Genomic DNA, 23,941 nt, shown 5'->3' with positions numbered 1-23,941 from the left:
GCAGAGACAACATGTGATGAACTGACCACAACCCCCATTCCTCATCCCCTTTTGGGAAGGGAGGTGTGAGCTACTTTGAATGATGCTGAGAAGACTTTTATCATCAAGGTAATAGGTGTAACTTTAACAGTCTGTATAAACAGAAAGCCTGCACATATAGAGTCGGTGTTTGGAATAAGACTCCAAAGAAGGTATTGTTTTGTTTCTATTGGAACAGAAAAAGTTTTCCGAGTAGTTCAAGATTTCATCCCTTCCACTGAGCATTTTCAAAGTTCTTGCCACTTCTGAGTGGCTGCCTGAAAGATGACCTCTTTGTAAAAAACGGTCCCATTACAGATGTTCCAAATTTGAAAAGCTGATGTTTTATTTATATGGCTTAACACAGCTGTATTATAATGTATTATAATTTTCTCCTCAGTAGAAGAACATCAGGCGTTTAAAAACAATAATCAACAACAACCCCGCTGAAAACCAAATCAAAACCACTAGAAAACCCTGACTGAGATAATACAAAATAGAAAAATGCACATAAAGGTAAAAGTAGAAAATTGTCAGGGATCTATATTTTCAGTAAATTATAGTTTAAAATAAATAGATGAAGTAAAGGGAGTCTGGACTCCCATTTATATTTTGTCATTTCTCAGCAAAATTCTTGACAACTTGGCACAATGTAGATCAAATGGGTGATTTCTATGGTAATTGTTTCTCTGATTCTATCATAAGCTCTTTGGAATCAAATGAGAGAGAGCTTAGCAGACATTGTTTTGTGCTGAAAGTAGCCAGGAAATCATTTCATCAGTCAAATATTTCTGCAGTCTCAATAGTTGTAGGCTACAATCAAATTTGTCAGAATATTTTTATCCCAAAAGAGTCAGGTTGCATAACTAACATCCACATCAGAAATATGCATTCCAAAATGTCACCGAGTTTAAAGCTATTTTGAGATGTTTTCTTGGTGTGAAGGAAAGTTGAAAGAAATCGCTCTGACTGGAGACAACAGACACTTCACTCACTGAACCCTGAGGTCAGAGACAGGAGCTCTTCATCCTGACATCACTAATATCAAGAAATCATGAACCTAAGAAGTGTCTTATGGTTTAGGAACTGTTCTGTTACATGGAGAAATGAAAAAATTCCCTGACATAGTGGGATTACAGAACCTTTTGTGAGAAAATGCAGCAAAACTTCATATAAGCTTGATAGTTCATCAGAAGTACAAGCTAGTGGAAATGGCCCAGATCTCCTTCTATGCCAGCAGATTAATTATTTTAATTACCAAAGAAGAGAATTTCATCAAAAGCCTCTCTTGTTTTCAGAGCAGGACTGTTTGTCTTCCATGAATACGCTTAAAAATTTTGAAATTTACCAGCAGCTACTGAATATTGGAAACTACATGGCACTCAGTGAGCTGCTAAATCTAAATGGATTAATAGAAGAAAAATGGGAAACAAGTAATGAGCAACAATAAAGAACAAACAAATACAGATTGAAAAGCAATGATTTTATTCAGTTAGTGAAAGGTATATCTATTAAACCCCACTAGAATTTGCCTGTCATCTTAAAAAAATATATTTAGAAGAAAATAACAACATTCCTTTGTGATTCTTAGTAAGAGGCCAAAGGAAGAGCTGTAACATTTTTGTATAAATATCATTTTGCCCCTGGAATACAGGCTATGTTTGAGTTTCAAAATTAGCAACATAAATTTCGATCACTTCTTAACGAGTAATTTTTCAGAAATTAACAATTACTCCAGAGCTAACATCAGTTATTTCTGTTTAATGGGGATTGGTGACTGATTAAAACAAAGTTGTTATTTACTTAAATACTGCAGAATAATTTCAGGTTCAACATTAGGCTGATCCTATGGTAAAACTAAGATGGCCGAGACCAACATATTCTGTTGTGAGACTGCTCTTTTGACAATGGAAGTAACAGAATGATTCTGGTTTTATATAATAGAAACCTACAATTTATCCTTAATGAACTCTGAACTTCCTATAAAATTTTTTCAAGTGCCCCTTAATTCAATAGCTCATAAGGAAGGGTTCGCTTCCATCCTGCAAATTGCTGGAGACATGATGAAGACTTATCACATATACAAATGTTTGCTTCTCATCTAAATAAATATAAAATACAGTATTCACTAGAAAAATTTGAAGCTACTCACAGCAATAAAGCATAGAGGTAAAAGATCTGTAGTTTCAAAACCCCTGCTAATTCTGTTTGTAAACTTTACAATTGACCTAAACAAAATAACTTTTAATAAAAAGGTAAACATAATCAGTGGGAATAACAATTTCAAAAGGTATATGACAACATTTCCCAGTAGTGGCCAAAGAAAACTTCAAGTTTGCAGAAGGGGACTTAATTCTTCAAGAAACAACGGCTTCACTTCCTTTTGGACCCTGATGAACACAATCTTGCCAGAAATGGGTTCACAGATGTTGAAATGTTGACTTCATATGCATACTACAACATTACAGAAGAAATAATAATAATGTATTTGCTCAGAGGCTTCAACAATAGGGGAAAGATTTATTCAATCACCACTGCAGCAAGACTACCTTTATTTTCAGCTTTGGCTGTCTGGAATTTGCTAAAAATGCAAAATCTTAGCTCACCATACTTTTTTTTCCCCTTTAGTTTCTGTGTTTTGTCTGGTGGGAGTATAATGAGAACAAATGCCTAAATTACTCTGGTTTCTGTTTTGCTCAATACAATTAGCTGCAGAGGAATGACAGCATTATGAATTTAGCCCATGAAGCAGGGAACTTAAAACCATCCAATAAAGGGAATAATATATTAGTTTTGATTTCCTTACATTAATCTCCACAGCTGTGATTCTGCAACCCTTCCTCATGCTCCAGAAGACGAATCTACTGCTTTGCAATTCAGCCTGACTACTTGTGTCAGAATTTACTGGTTAGTGTGAGTGAGGCTTCAGAGATGAACTCTAAAGTAAAAGAAGATGTTTGAATGATAGTGGGGTATTTAAAACTGGAAATTCTCATTTCCCTGCCTTTGACTTGTGGTGGACAGCTCAGAGACCACAATCCACAAGTCTGAGCAGCTGATACATGCAGTCCCAATTGTTTGAAAAGGTGTACTGGGTCTGGCTGAGCAGGAATTGCTTTTCCCCTGTGGCAGCCCTCATGGTGCTGTGTTTTATGTTGGGAGCTGGCAGGGTGTTGATAGCACACTGGTGGTGTGGCTACTGTTGAGTAGTGCTTACACAGCACCAAGGTTCTTTCTGATATTTCCCCCCACAGTGGGACGGGGTGGGCAAGATCTTGGGAGGGGACACAACCAGGACAGCTGACCCGAACTGACCAAAGGGATATTCCATACCATATGATGTCTGCTCAGTATAAAGCTGGGAAAAAGGAGGAAGGGGGTGGGGTCACCCTTGGTCCTCTGAGGCAACCACTACGCGTATTGGAGCCCTGCTTCCTGAGAAGGCCCGACATCGCGTGTTCATGGGAAGTAGACAATAAATCTGGTTGGGTTTTTTTTTTTTTTTTCTTCCACGCCCAGACCTTTGCTTCGCTTTGCTTATATTAAAACTGTTTTTTTTTTACCCACAAGGGTCATTTTTTTCCCCTATTTTCTTTTCTTTCCCCTCTTTGCCCTGTTGAGAAAAAAGCGACTTGGTGGATACCTGGCATTTAGCCAAGGTCAAACCACCACAAAAGGAATGTTTATAAAGCAAGGTGGTCATTGATATGAATAAACATAGAGTGAGAGTGAAATGCAGTCCATAACTTGCTATTTCATTTTCCATTCCTGTCTAGAATACAACTGATATCTGCAACGTTCTTGAAGGCAATTCGGAGCTAGTATCTTGCATTGTATGTATGCAAAAAGTCAGACATTGACATGAACAATTAAATATTTGCTCAGCTTGAACTTAAACCCTTGATGTTTCTCACCAATCCCTGTTCACTTTGCCTTCTGTAAAGGAGCAACCTTTGGAGCAAGCGCTGATACTCCAACTTCTCCCACCTTCTGCCATTGGCAGTTTTTGTATAAGAGGAAAACAAAAACTGTTTCCCTGAACCTCCCTGTAAAAATCCTGGAGTCATTAAAGAGAACACTGTTCAGTCACTGGGTTTGTGCTGCAGCTGGACTGGCAAAAAGAGAAATATTACTCTTTGTATCATGTGTCTACAGAAGATTGGTTACTTCTCCTTTCTGCCTTTTGCAAAAACCTTATGGTTTTTATGTCTAGTCTATGGACAACTGAGGGAGAAGACACTAGTTCTAGAGGTGCTTTGAGGTGCTGCAAGGAAGGAGCCATTATTATTTAAAGTCCACTGTTAGCTTTGTCACAAGAAGCTTCTTCATTAACAGTAGAGTTAGCAACAGCATTCTTCCATTTCAATTTTAAGAACAAATAAATTTACCCACCTTTTGACTTCAGAGTTTCCACAGATGCTGTAAAATAAAACATTCCAGGAAACAAATTTTGGAAATGGATAAAGACATTAAGATTGATCCTAACACCTCTTCCCTTGGCCAATATACTACCTATCTATGCAGAGCAGGCATTCATTTTTTTATGCAGAGAAAAACTGACAAGCACATATGTTGCTTATTTGGATAGTCTCATGGCAGATGACTAATTAACCTGCAGATTAAAAGCAATGAAAAACAAGGTCAATAGGTAAGTTATATATGGAGTTTCAATATATATTTTATTCAGTTAGTGAAAGGTATATCTATTAAACCCCACTAGAATTTGCCTGTCATCTTAAAAAAATATATTTAGAAGAAAATAACAACATTCCTTTGTGATTCTTAGTAAGAGGCCAAAGGAAGAGCTGTAACATTTTTGTATAAATATCAAAAATTACTATTTTCAGGTAATGAGGATGAGGGAAGGAGTGAAAACAGGTTTCAGAATAGGCACATGTCAAACATAGGTGGAGGGTATGCAATAGAAATCTTTTAACAATTTCAGTAATTTGGGGGAGTTAAGGATTTTTTTGTTTTTAGTTTATTGAAAACTCAAAGCACAGAACTCTTCCAGTATTGATACAGGGGAAGATCCACTTTCAAAAGTCTTCCTTGACATATATTTTCAGTTTAATTTGTTTACTAGTCTTCATAATTACATTTACTAAAGCCAAATAAATTGAACTACCACATTTCTTTTTCTTCATTATTCACACCTTCATTCTGAAGAACTGTGACAGATTTTTATGTCATAGAAAAGGACAGATTCATTTTTTTCTATAAATTGACTGTCTGCGGTAGGTATTTTTTGCTCAGAATTTATATCTGAGAAAATAGAGTCATTTGATGAATGAGTCATCAAGCTTGGCTGTAAAAGGAGTTGAAAATCTTTATGCTTTCCCAAATTTGGATAAACTGGAGAAGTAGATTCCAGTCAGGAATAAGAAAAGTACCGAGCTACAACAATAAAATGCATGGATCCTTGGAATAAAAAAAACCTAAAACAACCTACATCACATATTTCCTCCCCTCCACACTCTGAAGCTCCTATTTTGTGTTTTGTTCTCCATCCATTTACTGTAACCTCCAAGCAGACCCCCTTCCTTGAAAAGATAAACCTTTTAAAACCTGAAATTAAAAATTCTTACCCTTGTTGTTCTCCTCAGCAACATTTGATCAGATCTCAGTTCCAGAAGACCAAATGGCTGCATGTCTGCTCCACAGTCACTCATTTGCTCAAGTAACTTTGATTAGACCAGCAAATCTTTATCTCTGGCCTCACTTTTCTTGTCCCTTTACCTAATCCTGTCTCAACTTAAAATCAAACCAGATAAATGAAACTCTAAAACTTACTGTCTTTCACAAGTCTTACCATATACTTTTACTTCTTTCTTTGTTGTTTTGGCTGTAAAAACAAAACAAACAAACAAACAAAATCAAATATTGACTTCTGACATGAATTAATTTAGAACATTAGGATAGTCAAAAAGTAAGATAAAAAGGGAAGAATATTCACCAGTTTCTGTAATTTTTTCTTTCTTCTGTAGTTCTGAAAAGAAAAAAATCAAGTATAAATTTCTTTTCTTGTAATGTTTTGTTTAGTTGCCCTGGACAATCATGTTTCCTATTACTAGCAACAGCTGGATGTGGCACATTCCTTTGGACTCTCAGTTCAGGTGAGCCCTTCCCTACTTTCCTTCACGTCAAAGTAAAACCTTTAGAGTTGTCATCACTCTCTCCAGTGGTTTCCACACTGTGCAAACAGGGTCAGATTAGCTGTTAATAATGGGCACCAAAGGATTTAACTCTTATAATAAGGTGCTAAAAGGAAACTCTAGAAACAGTGTAGATTAAATTATCTACAGTTTTACTTCAGAGTGGTCTAAATGGAGGCTTGTGAACCAACTGTATGTGCCTCAGGACACCTGTGATATGGTCCTTGCCTTTCTTCACTGGAGAGACTGGAGAATAAGCAGAGCATCTAGTCCAGCTGCTGTCGCTCTACAGCCACAGGAGAAGTGGAAGAGGTCCTGTGGAAGGAATACACAGCATGGAGGGAGCCATGCCTCACCGGAGCTAATCACCAAAACAGGATCTGGAACCTGAAGCTGAAAAGCTTCATGCACCTAAACTCTGCACTCTCTGGCAAACTATGACTGGGATTTACAAATTTTTAATGGTAGTTTCTGTAACAGTTCTTTCCATCTCATCAGGATGTGCTTCAAAACTCCCTCAGAGAAGGAGTAGGAGGCCTACCAGGGGGGAGAGGGAGAGACTGAACGTGTCTCTCAGAAACTGAGCGTGATCTACCAGCCAGGGTTGATGTTCACAGTAGCAAAAAAATAGATAAGCTTTTGCTGTCTGCAGATGATGTCTGCAGATGCTTTTAAACAGCATATGGAAAGGCTCTGCTGGGCAGGTTTGGATCCATACAGGAACATTACCTAAATTCAAGAGTATCTGAGCTGACTGATTACAAGATAAAGGCAGTTTCTATTAAATACATGCTTGTTGCTTACTGGTATCTGATGATTATATTTTCTCCATGCTTATTATAGGATATATTTGTATCAGTGCTGTGGTATACATTTGAGGAATATTAATGTTTAAATAGTTTCCACTCTAGAATCAAGATATAAAGTTCCATGTTCAAAGTCATTGTACCCTCACTAAAAGCAAGCCTGTCCCTAAATTTGAGCTATCTTTGAACTGAATAAGCAAAAAGGAACAAGTACTGCCAACAGAAAAGTAAATACATTGACCAATAACATTAACATGAGTAACATTTGTATTAAATATTAATTCATAATCAATACTGAATGCACAGTGGACATCTAAAAGAGGTATACTTCACACGCTGAGTTATTAAGAAAAAATTGGATTTTTATTCTTCTTTTTTTACCAAAAACATTGATGGAATTTCATCACAATTTCATAAACAATATCTTTTAGCCAAAATGTATACTTTAAAGCATCAAGACTAGCTGACTGAAATCAGGGACCTAACTTTAATATGGTTATATAAATCACATTTTAATGTAATTATTATATAACACATACATATTTAAAATATCATAGATGTTTTATAGTCACATTGCATGTGAGAGGTGAGACTCAGTTGAAATGGTCATGGAGTAAGTTGATGTGGTTAAAGCAATGAGCCAGCGATATGATTTTCCCAGCACTATGGAACAATGATGGAACTAGAGAGTCAGTTGTCATTAAATAGCTTGTTGTCTGAATAAATATTATATTTTCTTGATGACATCCTACCTTGGGTGGCAACCCCAGTATAGGTCAAGGAGGAGAAATATAGCAAAAAGTGAGAGGACAGAAGTTTGGGAATCAGTAGTTTGGCTGACTCAATGAGCTAAATCATAACAACAGCTGCAGCTTTGGTTTTGTGTAGCCCAAGTGCTCTTCAGAGTATCCAATTTCATACAGATATTTTAGAACTCATTCTGTGAAATGAGAATTTTGATTGGTTTCATGGGATTTTCTGTTTTGCTATTGCTCAGGACAGCTTCCTGGAAACTGAAGGAAATGTAATTATGACTTTAGTGGTTCCGAGGCAATTATTTTTCCCTCTCATTCTAAGATCTGTCAGCTCTCATGAGATCAGGGAACAGTATGACATTAACAACACTCAGCAAGTGTTTTTGCAAAGTATAAATTTTTCCATTATTTAGCTTTATTTCCTGTTTTGAAAACCTGCAAACATGAAGGAAGTTCTATAGAGCTTCTTTTATAATAGTTTTACTTCGAGAAGCATATTAAATAAGATCCTTTCCCATGAGAAAAATTCAAAAAAATGAATAACATAGAATTTGACATAAAGCATATCTGGGGAAATCTTATTTGGAATTTCTGGTGATTCCTGCTCTGATATTTTAATGGAATGAACTGAAACCTTTCATTACATGAGCTATAAGCTTCAGGAAATTTCAGACCTAGATCTTTCCTTTTTGCTACAAGTTATCATTGCTTGATCTCAATGTCTTTTTTTTTTTTTTACTAACAAGTATTTACTATGACACATTAAAAGCTATTGCCAAGTGTAGACACATTAGGTATTTGCCATGACATTTGTAATTCTTTTTATATTTAACCATTTTTGTATGTATGTGAGACTGTACAATATGTTTCTATTCAGGAAATTTTTGCTGGTAATATATTATTTTTCTACCATGCATGGAATTGAGATTTGATTTAGTTTGACATTTCACCATCTTTATAAGCTCTGATGTTTTGAAAAAATAGCTTTCCTTTTTTATGAAAATTGGCAAAGTTGTGTATAACATGTCCACAAAACCATATAAATGTATTTTTTGTTCCATTACTAGGGGTATACTCCTAGACACCCCTGGTGCAGGTGGGAGACAGAAGAGAACCTGAACCTGCCTCTGCTCCTCTTCCCTAAGCCACACTCTGCCCTAAAGCACAGTGCTGAAAAGCATCTAAGCTGACAGATTTGCTGTGGTGCACTTCAACTTTACTACCAGGATCCATAGTCACAAACTGTGACCCTCTGCCATCTGCCAGGACACAACAATTGATAGCCCATCCTGATTTGTATAGCTATGTGTGCACATATATGTGTGTGTGTGTGCACACGTGTTATCTCCCAATTCAGATAAAGCATTCATGTCCAAGAAGTGTTCAGAAAAATAAAAATTGTATATGGAATCACACAGATTGGGAAAAGTTTAAATAAATGACATTTCAAGTGGATTTGCTGTTCTGTGGTAAGCACCACATGTTAAATAACCAACACCATTCTGTTTGCATTCAGTAGCTGCATAAAAACGGTGTTTTCTGTACTGTTGTTTAATTTTTACAAGTATTTCAGTGAAGCATACTGTTGTCATTTTCCATGCAGTGTCTTGAATACTTAAATCCTTAGAGAGCAGAAAGTTATTCTGGTCTTACAGTCTTGTAATCTTGGTTTTATAGGCTATATGCCTGTCGTTTCCCTTCCTCAGACCTTAATATCATGTTGATTAATTAAAACTAAATGAGTCAGGGTGGTAAAGCTTTCCAAGATATGCTTTCATTAAGAATATTGTGAACATAAGAAGCTAGATACAGAAAAGATCCCTTTAGTCCCTTCTGTTGAAGTGAAAGTTTGCAATATGAGTTTAGTCACATTGGTAGACCTGAGATAATCCACATGAGAAAGTTTTGCATCAAACTAGATTTTTCCAGTTTTCCTGCTCCCAAGAAATACTTGTCCTGCTATATCTGACTGCCATTCTACTTCCCGGATCAATGTAGAAAAACTCACTGCCATCATACACTTTGATTTATAAAGAAAATGAACTGGACAAATACATTTCTTTCTGGAATAAGAACACACCAAGGAAACACCTTACTTGATGAGATCATGCCACACATACCAGTTCCTTTATAAATGAACATCTTTTGAGTAGAAGCCATCAAAAGAATTTAAAGACACTTCTGCAGAGAATTGAGATTATACTGTGCTCTTCACAGAATCATCTAGGTTGGAAAAGACCTTGAAGATCATCTAGTCCAACCTAACATTGACAGTTCCAAACTACACCATATCCCCAAGCGCTATGTTGACCCTATCTTAAACATCTGCAGGGATGGGGACTCCACCACCTCCCTGGGCAGACCATTCCAACATCTAACAACCCGTTCTGTAAAGAAATGCTTTGTAATATCTAGTCTAAACCTTCCCTGGTGCAACTTGAGGCCATTCCCTCTTGTCTTATCACTCATTACTTGGTTAAAGAGACTCATCCCCAGCTCTCTGCAACCTCCTTTCAGGTAGTTGTAGAGGGCGATGAGGTCTCCCCTCAGCCTCCTCTTCTCCAGACTAAACAACCCCAGTTCCCTCAGCCGCTCCTCATACGACATGTGCTCCAGACCCTTCACCAGCTTCGTTGCCCTTCTCTGGACACGCTTGAGTAATTCAATGTCCTTTTTGTAGTGAGGGGCCCAAAACTGAACACAGTATTCGAGGTGCGGCCTCACCAGTGCCGAGTCCAGGGATAAGATCACTTCCCTGTCCCTGCTGGCCACGTATTTCTGATGCAAACCAGGATGCCATTGGCCTTCTTGGCCACCTGGGCACACTGCTGGCTCATGTTCAGCTGGTGATTTCACATAACAAAATAAATAAATATATAATTCAGAGGCAGGAGATGGAGGTGCTGCCTCATATCCAAACCCTTGTTTTCATTAGTTACCTTAGATTCATTTTAATACAGCTCATTTCTTGTTTAATACAGTTCCAGCATAATTTTGGATGCATGAATGATGCTCAGAGAAGAAGCTGGTATTAGGACAGACACCATCAAATTGGCCAAGGTCCCTAATTTTGGATGGATGTTGTCAGTCCTCACCAAAGGCAAGCTAGACACTTGTGTTTTCAAAATCCTCCCATATGACCATATATCAATTTTGCTATCAAAGTCATTACAGGGAAGATCCTAAATGAGTCATACCTTGGTAAACCCCCCTTTATCTTTTAACAAAGTCAACAGGCTCTGCCTTTTCCTCAGGTGTACACAACCAAAAAACCCCTCTTGATGTTCAAATAACTGTAATAGTACATGATCTTCTTTGTTATCTGGACATACTCGAATAAAGATTACTAGAAACCTTCATTCAAGTCTAGTACACCTTTTCTTACTCATCAGCAAGCTAGATGAAAAAAAAAAAGGAAAAAGAAAAGCATTGATCAAAATATATAGAGCCCTGTACCTAGGTTATGGATCTTAGAAGGTGGGGTCATTATTAGATTTCAGATCCTCCTTTGAAGTTGATGGGATCTGTCCTCCCATACTTGAGTAGGCAGAAAGTCAATCATCTCTTTTTATAATAGCAGCTTGTATTAATTCAGAGGGAAAGCAAGCACCTTCTTTCCACAAGGTTCCAGTATAATTATAGTGGAGCCTGACGACAAAGCTGTCTCTCATAAAACAGACCTCTCCAGAACCTGAAATGTTCTGTTAGTTCTGCAAAAGCTGGGATAATCAAGAGAAAATAAACAAGCATAAAGAAGAAATGGAAAAAATGCAGATTTCTGATGACTGTCCTGCCAGCCTTGCAAAGCTCCTCTCACTTAGAGAAAAATCACTCCCTGGGGACTCAGATCACATGCAAATAAATCAGTTGTTGAAGTCAACACTCTTGAAAAACATACTTATGTAAATGTAAAGTATATTTGATCACTTCTAGGAAAACAACACTTTCATCACTTTTGCCATATGAGAAGGGGAAGGTGTGGGTCTTCTCGTTTCCCATCAGAAGGAGCAGAACCAATATACAGTGTGGGTGTATTCATAGACCACAGATGCCTAATTTCCCATTGGAATAAAAATATTTTTGATTTAGAAACCTTAAAAAGAAAATTATTTTAACCCTACAATTCTGACTAGGGCACTGCCTGTATTCAGAACTGATGTACCACTCTTGAAAAGGACTTTCATAACCTTACATGTTATGAACAGAGCCCTTGTGAAAAGATCCATTATTAATGCCTATCATTACCACTAATTTGTTTTAAGAACAAACTAACTTCACTAGTCTTAGGATTTCTGGCATGGGCATTCAGGTTAAGGCTCAGGTGGCAAAAAGAGTAATTTATAAGCATATTGTGATTCTTTAATGCAGAGAGCTAGTATCTACTAGAAGGTCTTTACCTGTGAAAAAACTCAACCTGTATTTCCTTTTAAATAGGGGTCTGAGGAGTACTTCCAGCCTTTGGAGAACTGTGACTAAGCTGCTCAGGTGCAAGTATTTCCAGTCAATTCCCAATGAGTAGAATGACACTATTTGATTTAGAAAAATCCTGTGTTGGACCACATCTGTTTGAACAAAGAGCACTTCTAGAGAGGCATTTCTACTTCACTCCAGGTGGAACTCCAAAAGGAGGGCAACAAGCAACATGACAAATTACTGAGCATGAGATCAGGTGCAGCAGTTATGCACATGCTCATAGACCACAGCAAGGTGAAAGTAATTCAGTTTTCTTAATAGTCTCTTACTGTGTGGTAGAATGAGTCATATTGCTTTGTAATTGATTTATGACAAGAGCATACCCACTGCTAGTGGTCCTAGCTTGAATGGCGCTCAGCCATTACTACTTGCTCATGCTTTAACTGTTCATACTTCACTTTCTTTTGACAAAGGAAGGACTTTTGCTTCAAGCTCTGTAACCCATTGAGAATATGAGTCTGGAACAGATGTTTCAGAAGAGAAAGAAGACTTTGAAGTAAATACCAGTTCTATTTTTTTCCTGTCATTAGGCAAACATGATGTGCAGATTAAATTAGCTAATTCAGTAACAAAAACAATAGACCCTAAAAATGAATGCAATGAGATTCTAAAGGGAGATTCTAAAGGAATAAATTTAATTCAAAGTTAATGAACTCAGAACAAGAGCTCTAACTGTAGCGCCTGACTTAGAGCTGGGTACTGATGTCAGTTAGCCCAAAGGAGTAGGGTAGAATAAGACAGCAAAAGCTTTGTTATATTTGCTCTCAGACCATAAATCAAAGGATCACGTGGTTAATATTTTGAAAGGCTTCTTTGCCTTAAGCAGGACAAGCAACTTCTTCAGAAGGTATTTGCAGAGGCAGCGTCATGAAGGAGGACATTGACAGAAGGCACTAGAAGTGTGCAGCTCAGTCAAAAAAATGCTGAGAGGAGTCTACTGTATATATGAAATAAACCCAGCAACCACTATTTATGAAATATGTAAAGCTCCAAACTTGGGCACTCCAAGCAGCTTTATAGGAGAGAAAAAACTCATCTGATTATTTGTGGCACTCTGCAGACTAAAGTCATACTGTCCATTGGTAATGACTTGTTTTGTACTTATGATACTGGACTGCAACTTCTTAATACAGAAACTTTCAAATCTATAGTTGATGCAGACCTGTATGATGATGTAACAAAATTCATTTTTAAGAAACATCATAGTAAAACAAATTGTGTTTCCACTTGCTCTCTCTCTAAAACATAACACTGCCATATTCAAGAACATCGTAAATTGTAGATGTAATATAATAATATACAGAATCACAGAATTGTCTAGGTTGGAAAAGACCTTTAAGATCATCCAGTCCAACCATCAACTCAACATTAACAATTCCCAACTACACCATATCCCTCAGCGCTAAGTGGACCCCACGCCCAAACACCTCCAGGGATGGGGGCTCTACCACCTCCCTGGGCAGACCATTCCAACACCTAACAACCTGTTCTGTAAAGAAATGCTTCCTAATATCCAGTCTAAACCTTCCCTGGTGCAACTTGAGGCCATTCCCTCTTGTCCTATCGCTCATCACTTGGTTAAAGAGACTCATCCCCAGCTCTCTGCAACCTCCTTTCAGGTAGTTGTAGAGGGCGATGAGGTCTCCCCTCAGCCTCCTCTTCTCCAGACTAAACAACCCCAGTTCCCTCAGCCACTCCTCATACGACATGTGCTCCAGACCCTTGTTCCCCTAAAAATTAAGTGCTATTTTCATAATGATCTCAATGATCAAGATGAGGTCCATTTATTCACTTTCTAGCAAAGCAAAGGTGGTATCTCTTCCAAAAGACTAATGCCTGGGAAGATAATTATATACATAGTGTATGTGATAGTGTGCATTCAACAAAGCTTAAGCATGCGCTTAAATGCTTTGCTGACTCAAGATAGAGTTAAAAATATGTTAAGTGCTTTGCTGAAATTGGGCCTAATTCTTGCCAAAAGTTCACTTAAATCACAAAATAGCTTCTGGGCTGTGAAAGATTGCCAGCCTCAGAACAAAACACCTTAAAATGCCTTTTTCCAGAAAGAGTGGACAGTTAAATAATCATTTTAGCTCTGATTTGTATTTAAATAGCATTTAATTTTGACCCTCTTTTATTATTATTGTTACTTTCCTGTATTAAATAATTTCTTTTTTGTAGTTAACTTGCTCCCCCTGCCTTACTCTTAAAGTAATGCCATCTTTTTGTTAGTAATAAAACAGTACTTTGCTACATTGCATAGACCAGACTGTGGTGTTTAATAATATCTGGTAATAAAAAAAGAAACAAGGCTACCTTTTTAGTACAAGTGTCTTCACAGTTCACTATGATGTGAAAGGAAGTATAGGAAATTATTTTAATTCTATATGATCCTGAAACAGAGGATACTTTATAGAATATATAAATGCACCAGCAGTATGCCAGGCTATGAGACTGGGCATTTCAACATCCTAACAAAAGTAGCAAAACCATCCTGAATTCTAGGCCATTTACTCAAAAAGATTTTAAAAATTGGTGAATAAAAACTGGCTTTCAGATTAGAAAGTTTAGAGTGAAATAACCTATTTCATGCTTCATTTAAATTAATCCTGTATGTAAAGAGTTCAAGGTTGTAAAGTAAAATCTTCTAACATTTGAATTGTATATTGTGACATAAGAATTCATTTTTCCCATTCAGAGTTAGATAATGATCCAGATTACATAATCCTGTGGACAGTTTAAGACGTCCTAGCCTGCAATATTTTCTCAGACTTGAGCTAGGATGAAAATGTCAGTGATTGAAAATTCGTCTCCATCCACATAATACGTTCCTGCAGATATTAAAAGGTGGCTGAGTGATGGACTGCTGCAATAGCAGCACGGTTTTAGCTGCTGAGAGTACAGTGCATTCCTGGCAGACCCGGGGCAGAGTCAGCTGTGAGGCTTCACTAAGCCTAGTGGAAACTCTCTGGGACAAACAGGTGAGGACCAAGACCCAGTTTCTCCTATCCTTCTGCAGGGTGTTGGGGACCGAGATCAGGTTATTTCCACCTACTGTGCAAAGACAGACAAACCTGTAGCTCTCCCTTTAAAACCAGAAAGAAACTGAATAAGTCAGAGAAGGTAAGATGTTTATCTTCCCAAAGAGTTAAGGTGAATTAAAGAGAGGAAGAATTATTCTAACCTGGACCAAAAAGAAAGCCTCTGTTATTCAAAAGGACTACCGAATGATCTTGGATCTAAACCCAAGGACCCTGAGCAGCAGGATTAATACAGGTAGGGTTTCATTATTTTGTTTACCGCTGCATAAACACCTGCTACTTGAGTGAAGATTTATCTTGTCCAGAAATAAACTGCAAAGCCTGTCCTTATGCATGCAATAAGTTACTTCTATCATTTGTCCCTGAAGATCTAAACTGTAAACCCAGAAAATAAACCCTGAGAATGGCTGTGCTTACATTGCAAAAAAGTCTGAGAGGGTTAACTTCAGGGACTAGAAAACTGAACAGACTATTCCAGCCACCAGAAGAATTTTCTTGGTAACACATGTACCACAGAAATACACACAGAGATGCTAACCGAGGGCAGTGGTTGCTTATAAAGAGAAATTTCAGGGCACATATAGGCACCCAGATATAAGATCCTGAAAAGATTGCAGGATGGCAAACTCTAATAGGGTTACGTCCATGTACAGTGAGAGAGAAAGAGAAAGAAACACTGCTCCCCTCTTTTTCCTCTTTCCCATGGGGGTATATAACATAAAATTTTCACTCTTTTTTGATGTCTCTTTTCTTGAGCAATATATCTACACAAGAAGAGAATAAGTAGGTGGACAGATGATGTGGGGGGTGTAGCGTTGTAAGTAAAATACAACCCTGATGCGTGACTTGAGAGAGCTACTTGACTGTGAGAAACCTGAAAGAGAATCCATGATAATTGTGCATGTTCCACTGCGTTGGTAAATTATTCAGTAGATGTGCTGATTTTTATTAATCTGTTGTAAGTTACATGGTTTTAGCATTCTTTCTATGTACTAGTGTACTGTTAAAAGAAACAAACAAGCCCAGCTCCTTAATAAACCTTTCCTCCATTTCAAAGCATACCTGCTGTCCCATAAACTTTGTGTTATTTCTTCCTTTTTAAGTACAATAGCACTGGTTATACTATATGGCAAGTACAAAGATTCTCCCCTGCTGCCATTTTAGTTGCTGTTGTTCACCTTGAACCAAGAATTAAAATAATTTGTCTGTTAAGTAAATACTGCCCATTACCAGTAGAAACAGTAGTTCTTCCTGCATTAGGCAGAGCGATCTGAACCTCTTCAACTGATCCTCTGACTGTTTTTTTTCAGCATAGCCTGCATTCTATTATTCTGTACTTACCTCATGAACTAATTTCCTATACAATTTTCTATATAATGTCCTTTATTTTTTTTTTCTTTCTGCTTCTTACCAACAGTGGAAAAATCAGAGGCATAATAAAATAATAATAATTCTAGCACAACTGACAGAGTCAGTTTGAGAGGCTGGATGCAGCTGACATCTAAGCAACTAAAATTGGCTATTTATCTATCATACTTATTTTATTCTTTCTGAGTCCCAACTAAATTTCACTGATTTTCAAGGGGTGCTCAAAAAGAGTTTCTGTTATGAACCCAAAGGGAACAACGAGTAAGATTTTTTTTTGCATGTGTGTGGAGAGGAAGATGGGAAAAATTAGGCATTAAAGATCAGTAATTAGGCAGTTAAGTGACAGTACAAACCCTGTTAAACATACTGTAAAATTGAATTAAAAATTGCAAGACCATTCCAGGGAGATTCTAAACTGCAATTAGGATTTAATTATTACAGTGTTGAAAAGAGTAAGATCTACTTTTTAAATCAGGGGAAAACACTATCACTGGTGCTTAAAGAAGGTGCAGGAGTGTTACCTGTAATGTGAGGTTAACCCATGAGAGGGACACGCAGACTAGCTGTTCTGATCCCTGACCAGAGCTAAGGGAGTGTGCAGGTGACGCTCAGTGGCACTGAGACTTCTTGCTGCCTGCTGGGGAGCTAATTCGGCTGCAAATGCTCCCTGCGTGGTTTTTGAGCCTGTGCTCCCTTCCCTGCCCTGCACCACCATCTGTTTGCTTTCCTGAAGGTACCAAAAAAGACCCAGCAAATTTAGCAAGATGAGGCATGATGTATCTGTGTCCCACAGCTGACACATGGACCGCTGACCCGGCAGAGTTATCGATAACTGCGGGTGCAATACCCGACACGGTGCGGGAGCTCTTCCCAGGTGAGGCTCCGTGTGGATGGGGATGAGGGGCAGGTCTGACAGGACGAGGTAGGTTCTCAGCACCTACATCCCCGGCTCTGAGAAACCGTCCAGAAAACACCCTGGGCCCAGCACACACAGAGTGCCTGAAAAAATCCGGTGAGAGAAACCTGTGCCCCTCCTCAGGGAAAAACGAGAGACAGCTATTTTGCAATGCTAGGTCACTCCCAGGCCTGTTCTGCTGGCACAGCTGGAGAGGCGATGCACTGCGGTGAAAGAGGAAAAGGCAGCAGTGTTTGGATTGGGGACACGGTAAAACAGTGTGGCTGAAGAAGACTAGTGTCATGAAATATCTTCAACTCTGGTTTCTCCCTTCAGAATAGCATCACTTGCATATATCTGTGAAACTATTCTGCTCTAAAGCCAAATACTCTGCTCTCCATCCCAGTTCCAGATGGTTGCCAGAGAGGTAATTTTTTCCTCTTAGAGATAACACTACATTTGAAAATACTCACATTGAAAATCAAGCAACAGATATTCATCAAGGCTGATTTCCTAGAGCAGCCATCAGTTTCCAGACACAGAAGCTCTCATAGACTTCCAGATTCCACATTCACTTCGTTTGCTTTCTCCGTACAAATATATGGAGATAAAAATCATGCAGAATGTATTAGGCAGGATTTTCTTCACCAATGACATTAAGACCAGGAACATATGTGATGTAGAAGCACTGGAAGATGACCAGCTGTGCTCTCAGTCTGTTCAGTCTGTTAACAGGACTAAACCTTCAGCTTTAGGCATTCTGGGGTACAGGGTGTGATGTAATAAGATATGCGGAAGAAAATGAAATATGAAATTGGATATGTAGTTAATTTACTGTGCTAATAGGCAGCAGTCTAGTTACAATGTTGCCAAACAAGCATATTTAATATTTTGCTATGGTGAGTTATTCTGGGGGTAAATTAATTTTCAGAGAACAGTGCCATTTGGGGAGGGGAAAGAAAAATGTAGAAGTCAAAGCCTACTGCTCTTTATCACTTTTAAGGCAAATTAGATATTTAGAAATGTGTCAGAACAGACAAACTAATTTTATTTTTCCATAAGAAGCCATGCCAGTTTTTCCCTTTATCTTAAGCAGATTACTGTCATCACCATTCTTGCCAACAAGCAGACTCGTTGGAATATTTTTCAAAAATGAACACAAATATTGGATGCAAGCAGGTGGAATGAATTAATTATAAGCATATGGTTCTAACATAACAATTTTTGCAGTGTACTGTCGAGACATCTAAGGGTCTAGCTATACAACACATTTTGGCAACAAAACTGCTTTAAGAAATTATCAATTACATGGATATAAATGTTTGTGGAGCCAGACTTACTGAAATGATCCAGACTGAACACCCTGCCACACACACACACATTTATTTCTAGGTCAGTTTTTCTCTCTAAGCCATGGCAATGGTGTGGATTACATAGTGTCAAACAAAGAGAGCAGGCAAGGACTGGGAGCTCTGGTGGGGAAATAGTGCTTTTTAGGCCAGTTTCACACAGTACCTTGTACATCTGTACAATATGTCCTATGGTAGCCTATATCAACTGCAGTTCCAGACTGCAAGTCCTTTTGTGGTAGAGGCAACTGAAAATGTTCTTGGCTTGCACTGGTCCTTGACAAACTCCCAATCTACTCTATTGATGCAAGTTGTTATTCCTGTATTTGGTGGAGATCTCTGAGATAGATCACGAAAGAGATCTGAATTAGAGAAAGACAGCAAGCAAACAAGCTTAAAGAAAAAAAAAAAAAAAAAAAGCCCAGGTCCACATAGACACATACAGTGGGATCAGATGGAGGCAAGATGAAGCAGGGGGAGTGAGCCTGCCACTCCTGTGATGCCAGCACCAGGCAAAGCTTAGCAGCATAGAGCCTGGTGCACTATTAGCTAACCTACTTTAAAGTAGAATAATATTATGGTTTTATGTTGATCACATTTTCACATGGGAATTCCTGTCTTTTTTGTTAGTTAATTTAAAATGTAGTAAAAGTACAAGTACCCTGAATATTTAGATCGTTATTCATTATATTGGGTTTTATTAAATTAAGCAGAAATGTCATGTGGCATTTTTGAAGATGGCTGTGAAGCAGAAGAGATCAGAAATCAATAAAAAGTAGTAGACTTTTACAATCCAATCTAAATTCAGATATGAATGTGCCATTATTTTGTTTAAAAAAGTTTGCTTGTCTTTTCTGTGCATATATATGATTATCTAAAAGCTCCATTTTTGAAAACCTACTGTGAGATCAGCACTTTGAAAAATCATACCCCCTTCTCAAAGAGCTTGAATACAGCTTCACATGGAAACTAATTTCTGTAGATATTGGGCTTTAAATCACTCTTTACATTCAGATTCATTTTTTGATCTCTAGGCCTGCAGAATAGCCCAGTGTGACACCTCATAGCTGCCATGGGACGACAAGAAGCAACCATAACATTAGAGATCAATGCAAAATGATTTTGTTCTTAGCAAAGGTTACACATACAAATTATCACAATAATTTAGAACAGACACAAAAAACCCAAACCAGTGGCTTTTGTATAATCCAGCAGATGGTGCTATGATGCAATAAACTGATTCAAGAACACAAGAAATACACTGAATGTGAACATTTTGCTCCTTTACCTGGTGCTGCTGCTTTTTTGGTGGCTGGTTTGGCTGCAGGAGTTTTTGCTGGCTCTTAAAAAAAGAGAACAGATTAAACCAATTACTACAAAGTATTATATCTTAAAAAAACAAAAATCTGAGGAAAGGTTTCCAATGAGGTATAGCCTGTAGCATTTTTTTTTACTCAAGAGCTAGACAAAGAGATTACCCAAAGAGAAAAGCACTGAGTTGCCTTTAATAACCAGCTGAAGGGCTAACAAACTCTTGCCGTTAGGCACTGAATTGCTTCTTTTAGCTTTTTCTGTCTAGTAATTAAATATCTATTGGCAAAGCAGAGCAAAGCAGGTATCTAGGTGTTCAGGCACAGCCTCGCCGCTCAGGCAGCAGCTATGGTCTGGGAGCCTCTGCATTTGCTCTTGCAGCTATGAGAGCAGAAGGCCCTGAATCAGCCTATGGCAGCTGGCAAGGATTCACTGCTGTGAATTCAGCAGTGGTGCTTCTTGGGATCCCACAGCTATTCAGGTGGCATCCTTTCCCCTAATCTGAATCTCTCCCTGATGAGAAAAGCTGAAATCAGGCTACTTATGCAAAGTGCACTTCAGACACAGCTATACCAGGAATCTCTCTCCATCTGAAGGGATGGAGGAGCATTAGGACAACAATTTCATGTTTGATCCTGCACTTGAAACAGCAACTGCTGGGTTCTCCTAGCAGAGAAACTGGCTCTCTTAGGCTGCTTAACTGTAGTTTTTATGTTCTTGGTGTTTCCTTGAAACATTTGCACTACCTTCTCTTTGCTGAGGTAGGACAATTCCTTGCAGAACGAAGGTCCAGATGATGAAGTGTATGTGCATCCCCAAGCAGACTTGGAGAATCTCAGCCCTGGATAAAAGAACCTAACTAGCCTACCGGATTTATTTACTCTTTATTCATATTTAGTTAATTGCTTTTATTCTCAGGAACTGCTAAAACAGACTGTACTTAAACCACAATAATTTAACAAATATCCATAAGCTAAACTCCACCAACTTTCATAATGGATTTTTTATATCAACTAGAAGATCCTCTAACTTAAAATTCACATTTCCATATTGTGAGAGGAAATAATTAATCATTTTAATCACAATCTGAATTACAGAATGCCAAAAAAATGTTAGTCAGTCCTTCACATCTGTCACTATGTTATTACAAAGAAAAAGAATATGGCTAAATCAGGAATGTAATTTTGAGTTCTTCTCCTTCAGTCTTTTGAGACGTTCATAAAAGATGCTTCAGATTGTCTTGTGAAACAGAATGAAAAGAAAATATAGTTTGCATGTGTGGGATTGTTTTGTTTCCATCCATTTAAAAGCCTGCAACAGATAATTATATCCTAACTTAGTTATTATCACAGCATTGTAATTACTTGGGGTGCTTGCCCCTCCTTCGGGGAAATATGTAGAAGACCTTGAAGAAGAATATACTTAGTATTACTTTCCGGAGTGCCTGCTCTTGTAAAAGAAATGGGAGATCCAACACACATTTTCTACAAATGACAAGATGGACTTATACAAAACTGCAGGACTCCTACATGTATTCCCTTCTGAGCTCTCAGCTACAGTTTGCTGACCAACAAGACTGTTTTTTTACTTTTTGTTCTACCAAGACTTTTATTTTAATTTGAAATAGTTATTTTCTGGGCAACAAAAATAATTTCAGTTGAGGAAAAAATTTAAAATGAAGGATATGTTTGACCAAAAACTTGTGTAATTTATTTTTTTATTTAACTTTCAGTAGCATTGAAACAAAAGTGCTAAATGTTTTAAACTTTCTTTTGTAAGCGTATGCTTTTTAGTTTGTAATTCACAAATTATTTCAGTGCTTATGACTCTGCATCTTTATGTGAACACATTTCAGCTGAAAATGTCAGCCTGCAAATTTCACTCATGAGATGGACCTGGGAAGTTTTGCTGTGACAGCTACTGGGGAGTTCTCCCATGAGAGAAATCATATGCCCAAATGAATATATCCTTTAAGACCTGGTTGCAAACAGGCAGTTCACTAACAGGACATTACTTGTAGAGTAAGTCTATTGAATCTTTTGTTCAGTGTTTCTGCAAAACTTGAGTAGAAAACCAATGCATAAGCTTTTCTTGATTGCTAAAAGAAATATTTTAATAAATTCCTGCAAAATTGAGGATGATGGGAGTATTCTGCTATATAGGTTGGGAAAGATCATATACAGAGATGGTAGTCAGTGCATTCTTTAATCATGAATTTGAATTAGGTTTCAAAGCACCATAATTTTCCTAATTTTTCTTATATACAGTACTTTCAGAACGGAGATCTCAGCAGATGAAGTCTTACCAGTGAAACTGTCTTACTATCCTTATTGTGTTGAGGCATTGATGCTTGCAAATTTGTAGAAAATGAAGGCATAAGACTTCCCTTGTTAACAATACCATGTTCTCAGAGCATTTTTTGGTTATTTATGCAGAAGAGCCCAGCCCCTACATCTCTTCTACCTCTCTGAATCCAAAGTAACTAGATAGGCAGGGCCCATGTTTTGCATTTGTGAAGATAAATTTGGTGGCTCTCAACACGTTTGAGTCTCAGTCTTCTCAACCCATTTACCAAAATTGCTGCCGCTGAGAGAACATTCAGCTGACACCTCTTTTGACATTTCCTTCCCCATGAAACCTTTGTTTTTGAAGACAGTGATAGAAAAGAGGGAAAGGCAAAACTGTCAGTCACAAAAAGGAGTGTGGAATTAGAAGTGGGATAAGAATGGATTTAGAAAGTAAGAGGCAGCTGAAGTCTAAACATGTCATTTTTCAATTATAAACGGTGTAGCTACTTTATTCTTTGTATTTTCAACAATTCAATAGCTATTATTCTGGATTATTGAAACATGCTGTTTGAAACTACATGACATATAAACAGATCATAACCTATAGCACAGTAGTTTCTTACTTTTGAGTTCTTTGGTCACAGCAGCTTCTTTTTTATCTGTAAAATAAAAAAACACATATGCATAAAAACATAGGAAGGATACAGGTAGAAAACTGCAGTGTGTGCTTTACAGGTGAAACAGCTTATTTAATGCAATGTGTACTTGAATAATGCAGTGTATCTGTTTGTTTCATGGTACGGTTCCACTAACTTAACCTTAAGTGTAAATGCAACAGAACCTGTGTGAATATAAAAATTTTCGTTTAATTTCAGTATAGTAATCTGTGAGATTTGACATATGTGATTGAGTTACATGGCTTACATGTAGTAGCTGAACCATGGTTGCTCACCTTGTGCACATTTTCAGGTAGCAGAAATGCAAGGGAAGATGTGTTAAGAGCCTAAGTATAAACCCATGTAATGAAAGGCATTATCTTCTTACAGTTGTTGACAACCATACAATTGAGGCCTAGTTTGGAAAGCTCCACATAACACCTAGCCACAACTCCAGCTGCCACCTATTTCCCACATGTCAAAACAAATGGAAGACTTACAGCTAAAGAGAAGAGAGAATCTGAAGCATCCCTCCAGCCCAGCCTGGAGGAAAGATCCCTGCTCCTCCAAACTTTTTCCAATGTTCAACTGAGGTTCGAGCTAATTAATTTCTTTCATGCTTGTGAAAAAGAGCACACATATGACACTTAACAAAACTGAGCCAACGTGGAATATCTTATGAACCTAAAGAAATACAGTCAGTCCTACGTATGGACCATGTAAGAGTAGGCAAAATCTGCCCCTGGTTGGTTTAAACAAAGTTAAAATAACACGGCTGTATCAAAATACAGCACAGCCAGGCAGTCTACCAGAGAGACTTAACTAA

The 23,941-nt window shown here is 37.8% G+C and overlaps 1 protein-coding gene across 6 annotated transcripts in view; it reads right to left on the bottom strand.

The window, feature by feature from the left end:
* TRDN (triadin) overlaps positions 1 to 23,941 on the bottom strand; it is a 244,571-nt gene that overhangs the window by 77,471 nt on the left and 143,159 nt on the right. For all 6 annotated transcript variants that reach the window (XM_074819208.1, XM_074819204.1, XM_074819207.1 and 3 more), the window contains 5 exons: positions 23,083 to 23,118; positions 20,149 to 20,202; positions 5,975 to 6,007; positions 5,831 to 5,863; positions 4,411 to 4,437 (listed from right to left, as the gene is read on the bottom strand). In XM_074819208.1, the coding sequence (XP_074675309.1) occupies positions 4,411 to 4,437; positions 5,831 to 5,863; positions 5,975 to 6,007; positions 20,149 to 20,202; positions 23,083 to 23,118 (183 nt within the window). The remainder of the gene's footprint in view (positions 1 to 4,410; positions 4,438 to 5,830; positions 5,864 to 5,974; positions 6,008 to 20,148; positions 20,203 to 23,082; positions 23,119 to 23,941) is intronic.

This window comes from Strix aluco, chromosome 3, assembly GCF_031877795.1.
Source record: "Strix aluco isolate bStrAlu1 chromosome 3, bStrAlu1.hap1, whole genome shotgun sequence".
Classification (NCBI taxonomy): domain Eukaryota; kingdom Metazoa; phylum Chordata; class Aves; order Strigiformes; family Strigidae; genus Strix; species Strix aluco.
This window is presented reverse-complemented; position numbering and strand designations above follow the sequence as displayed.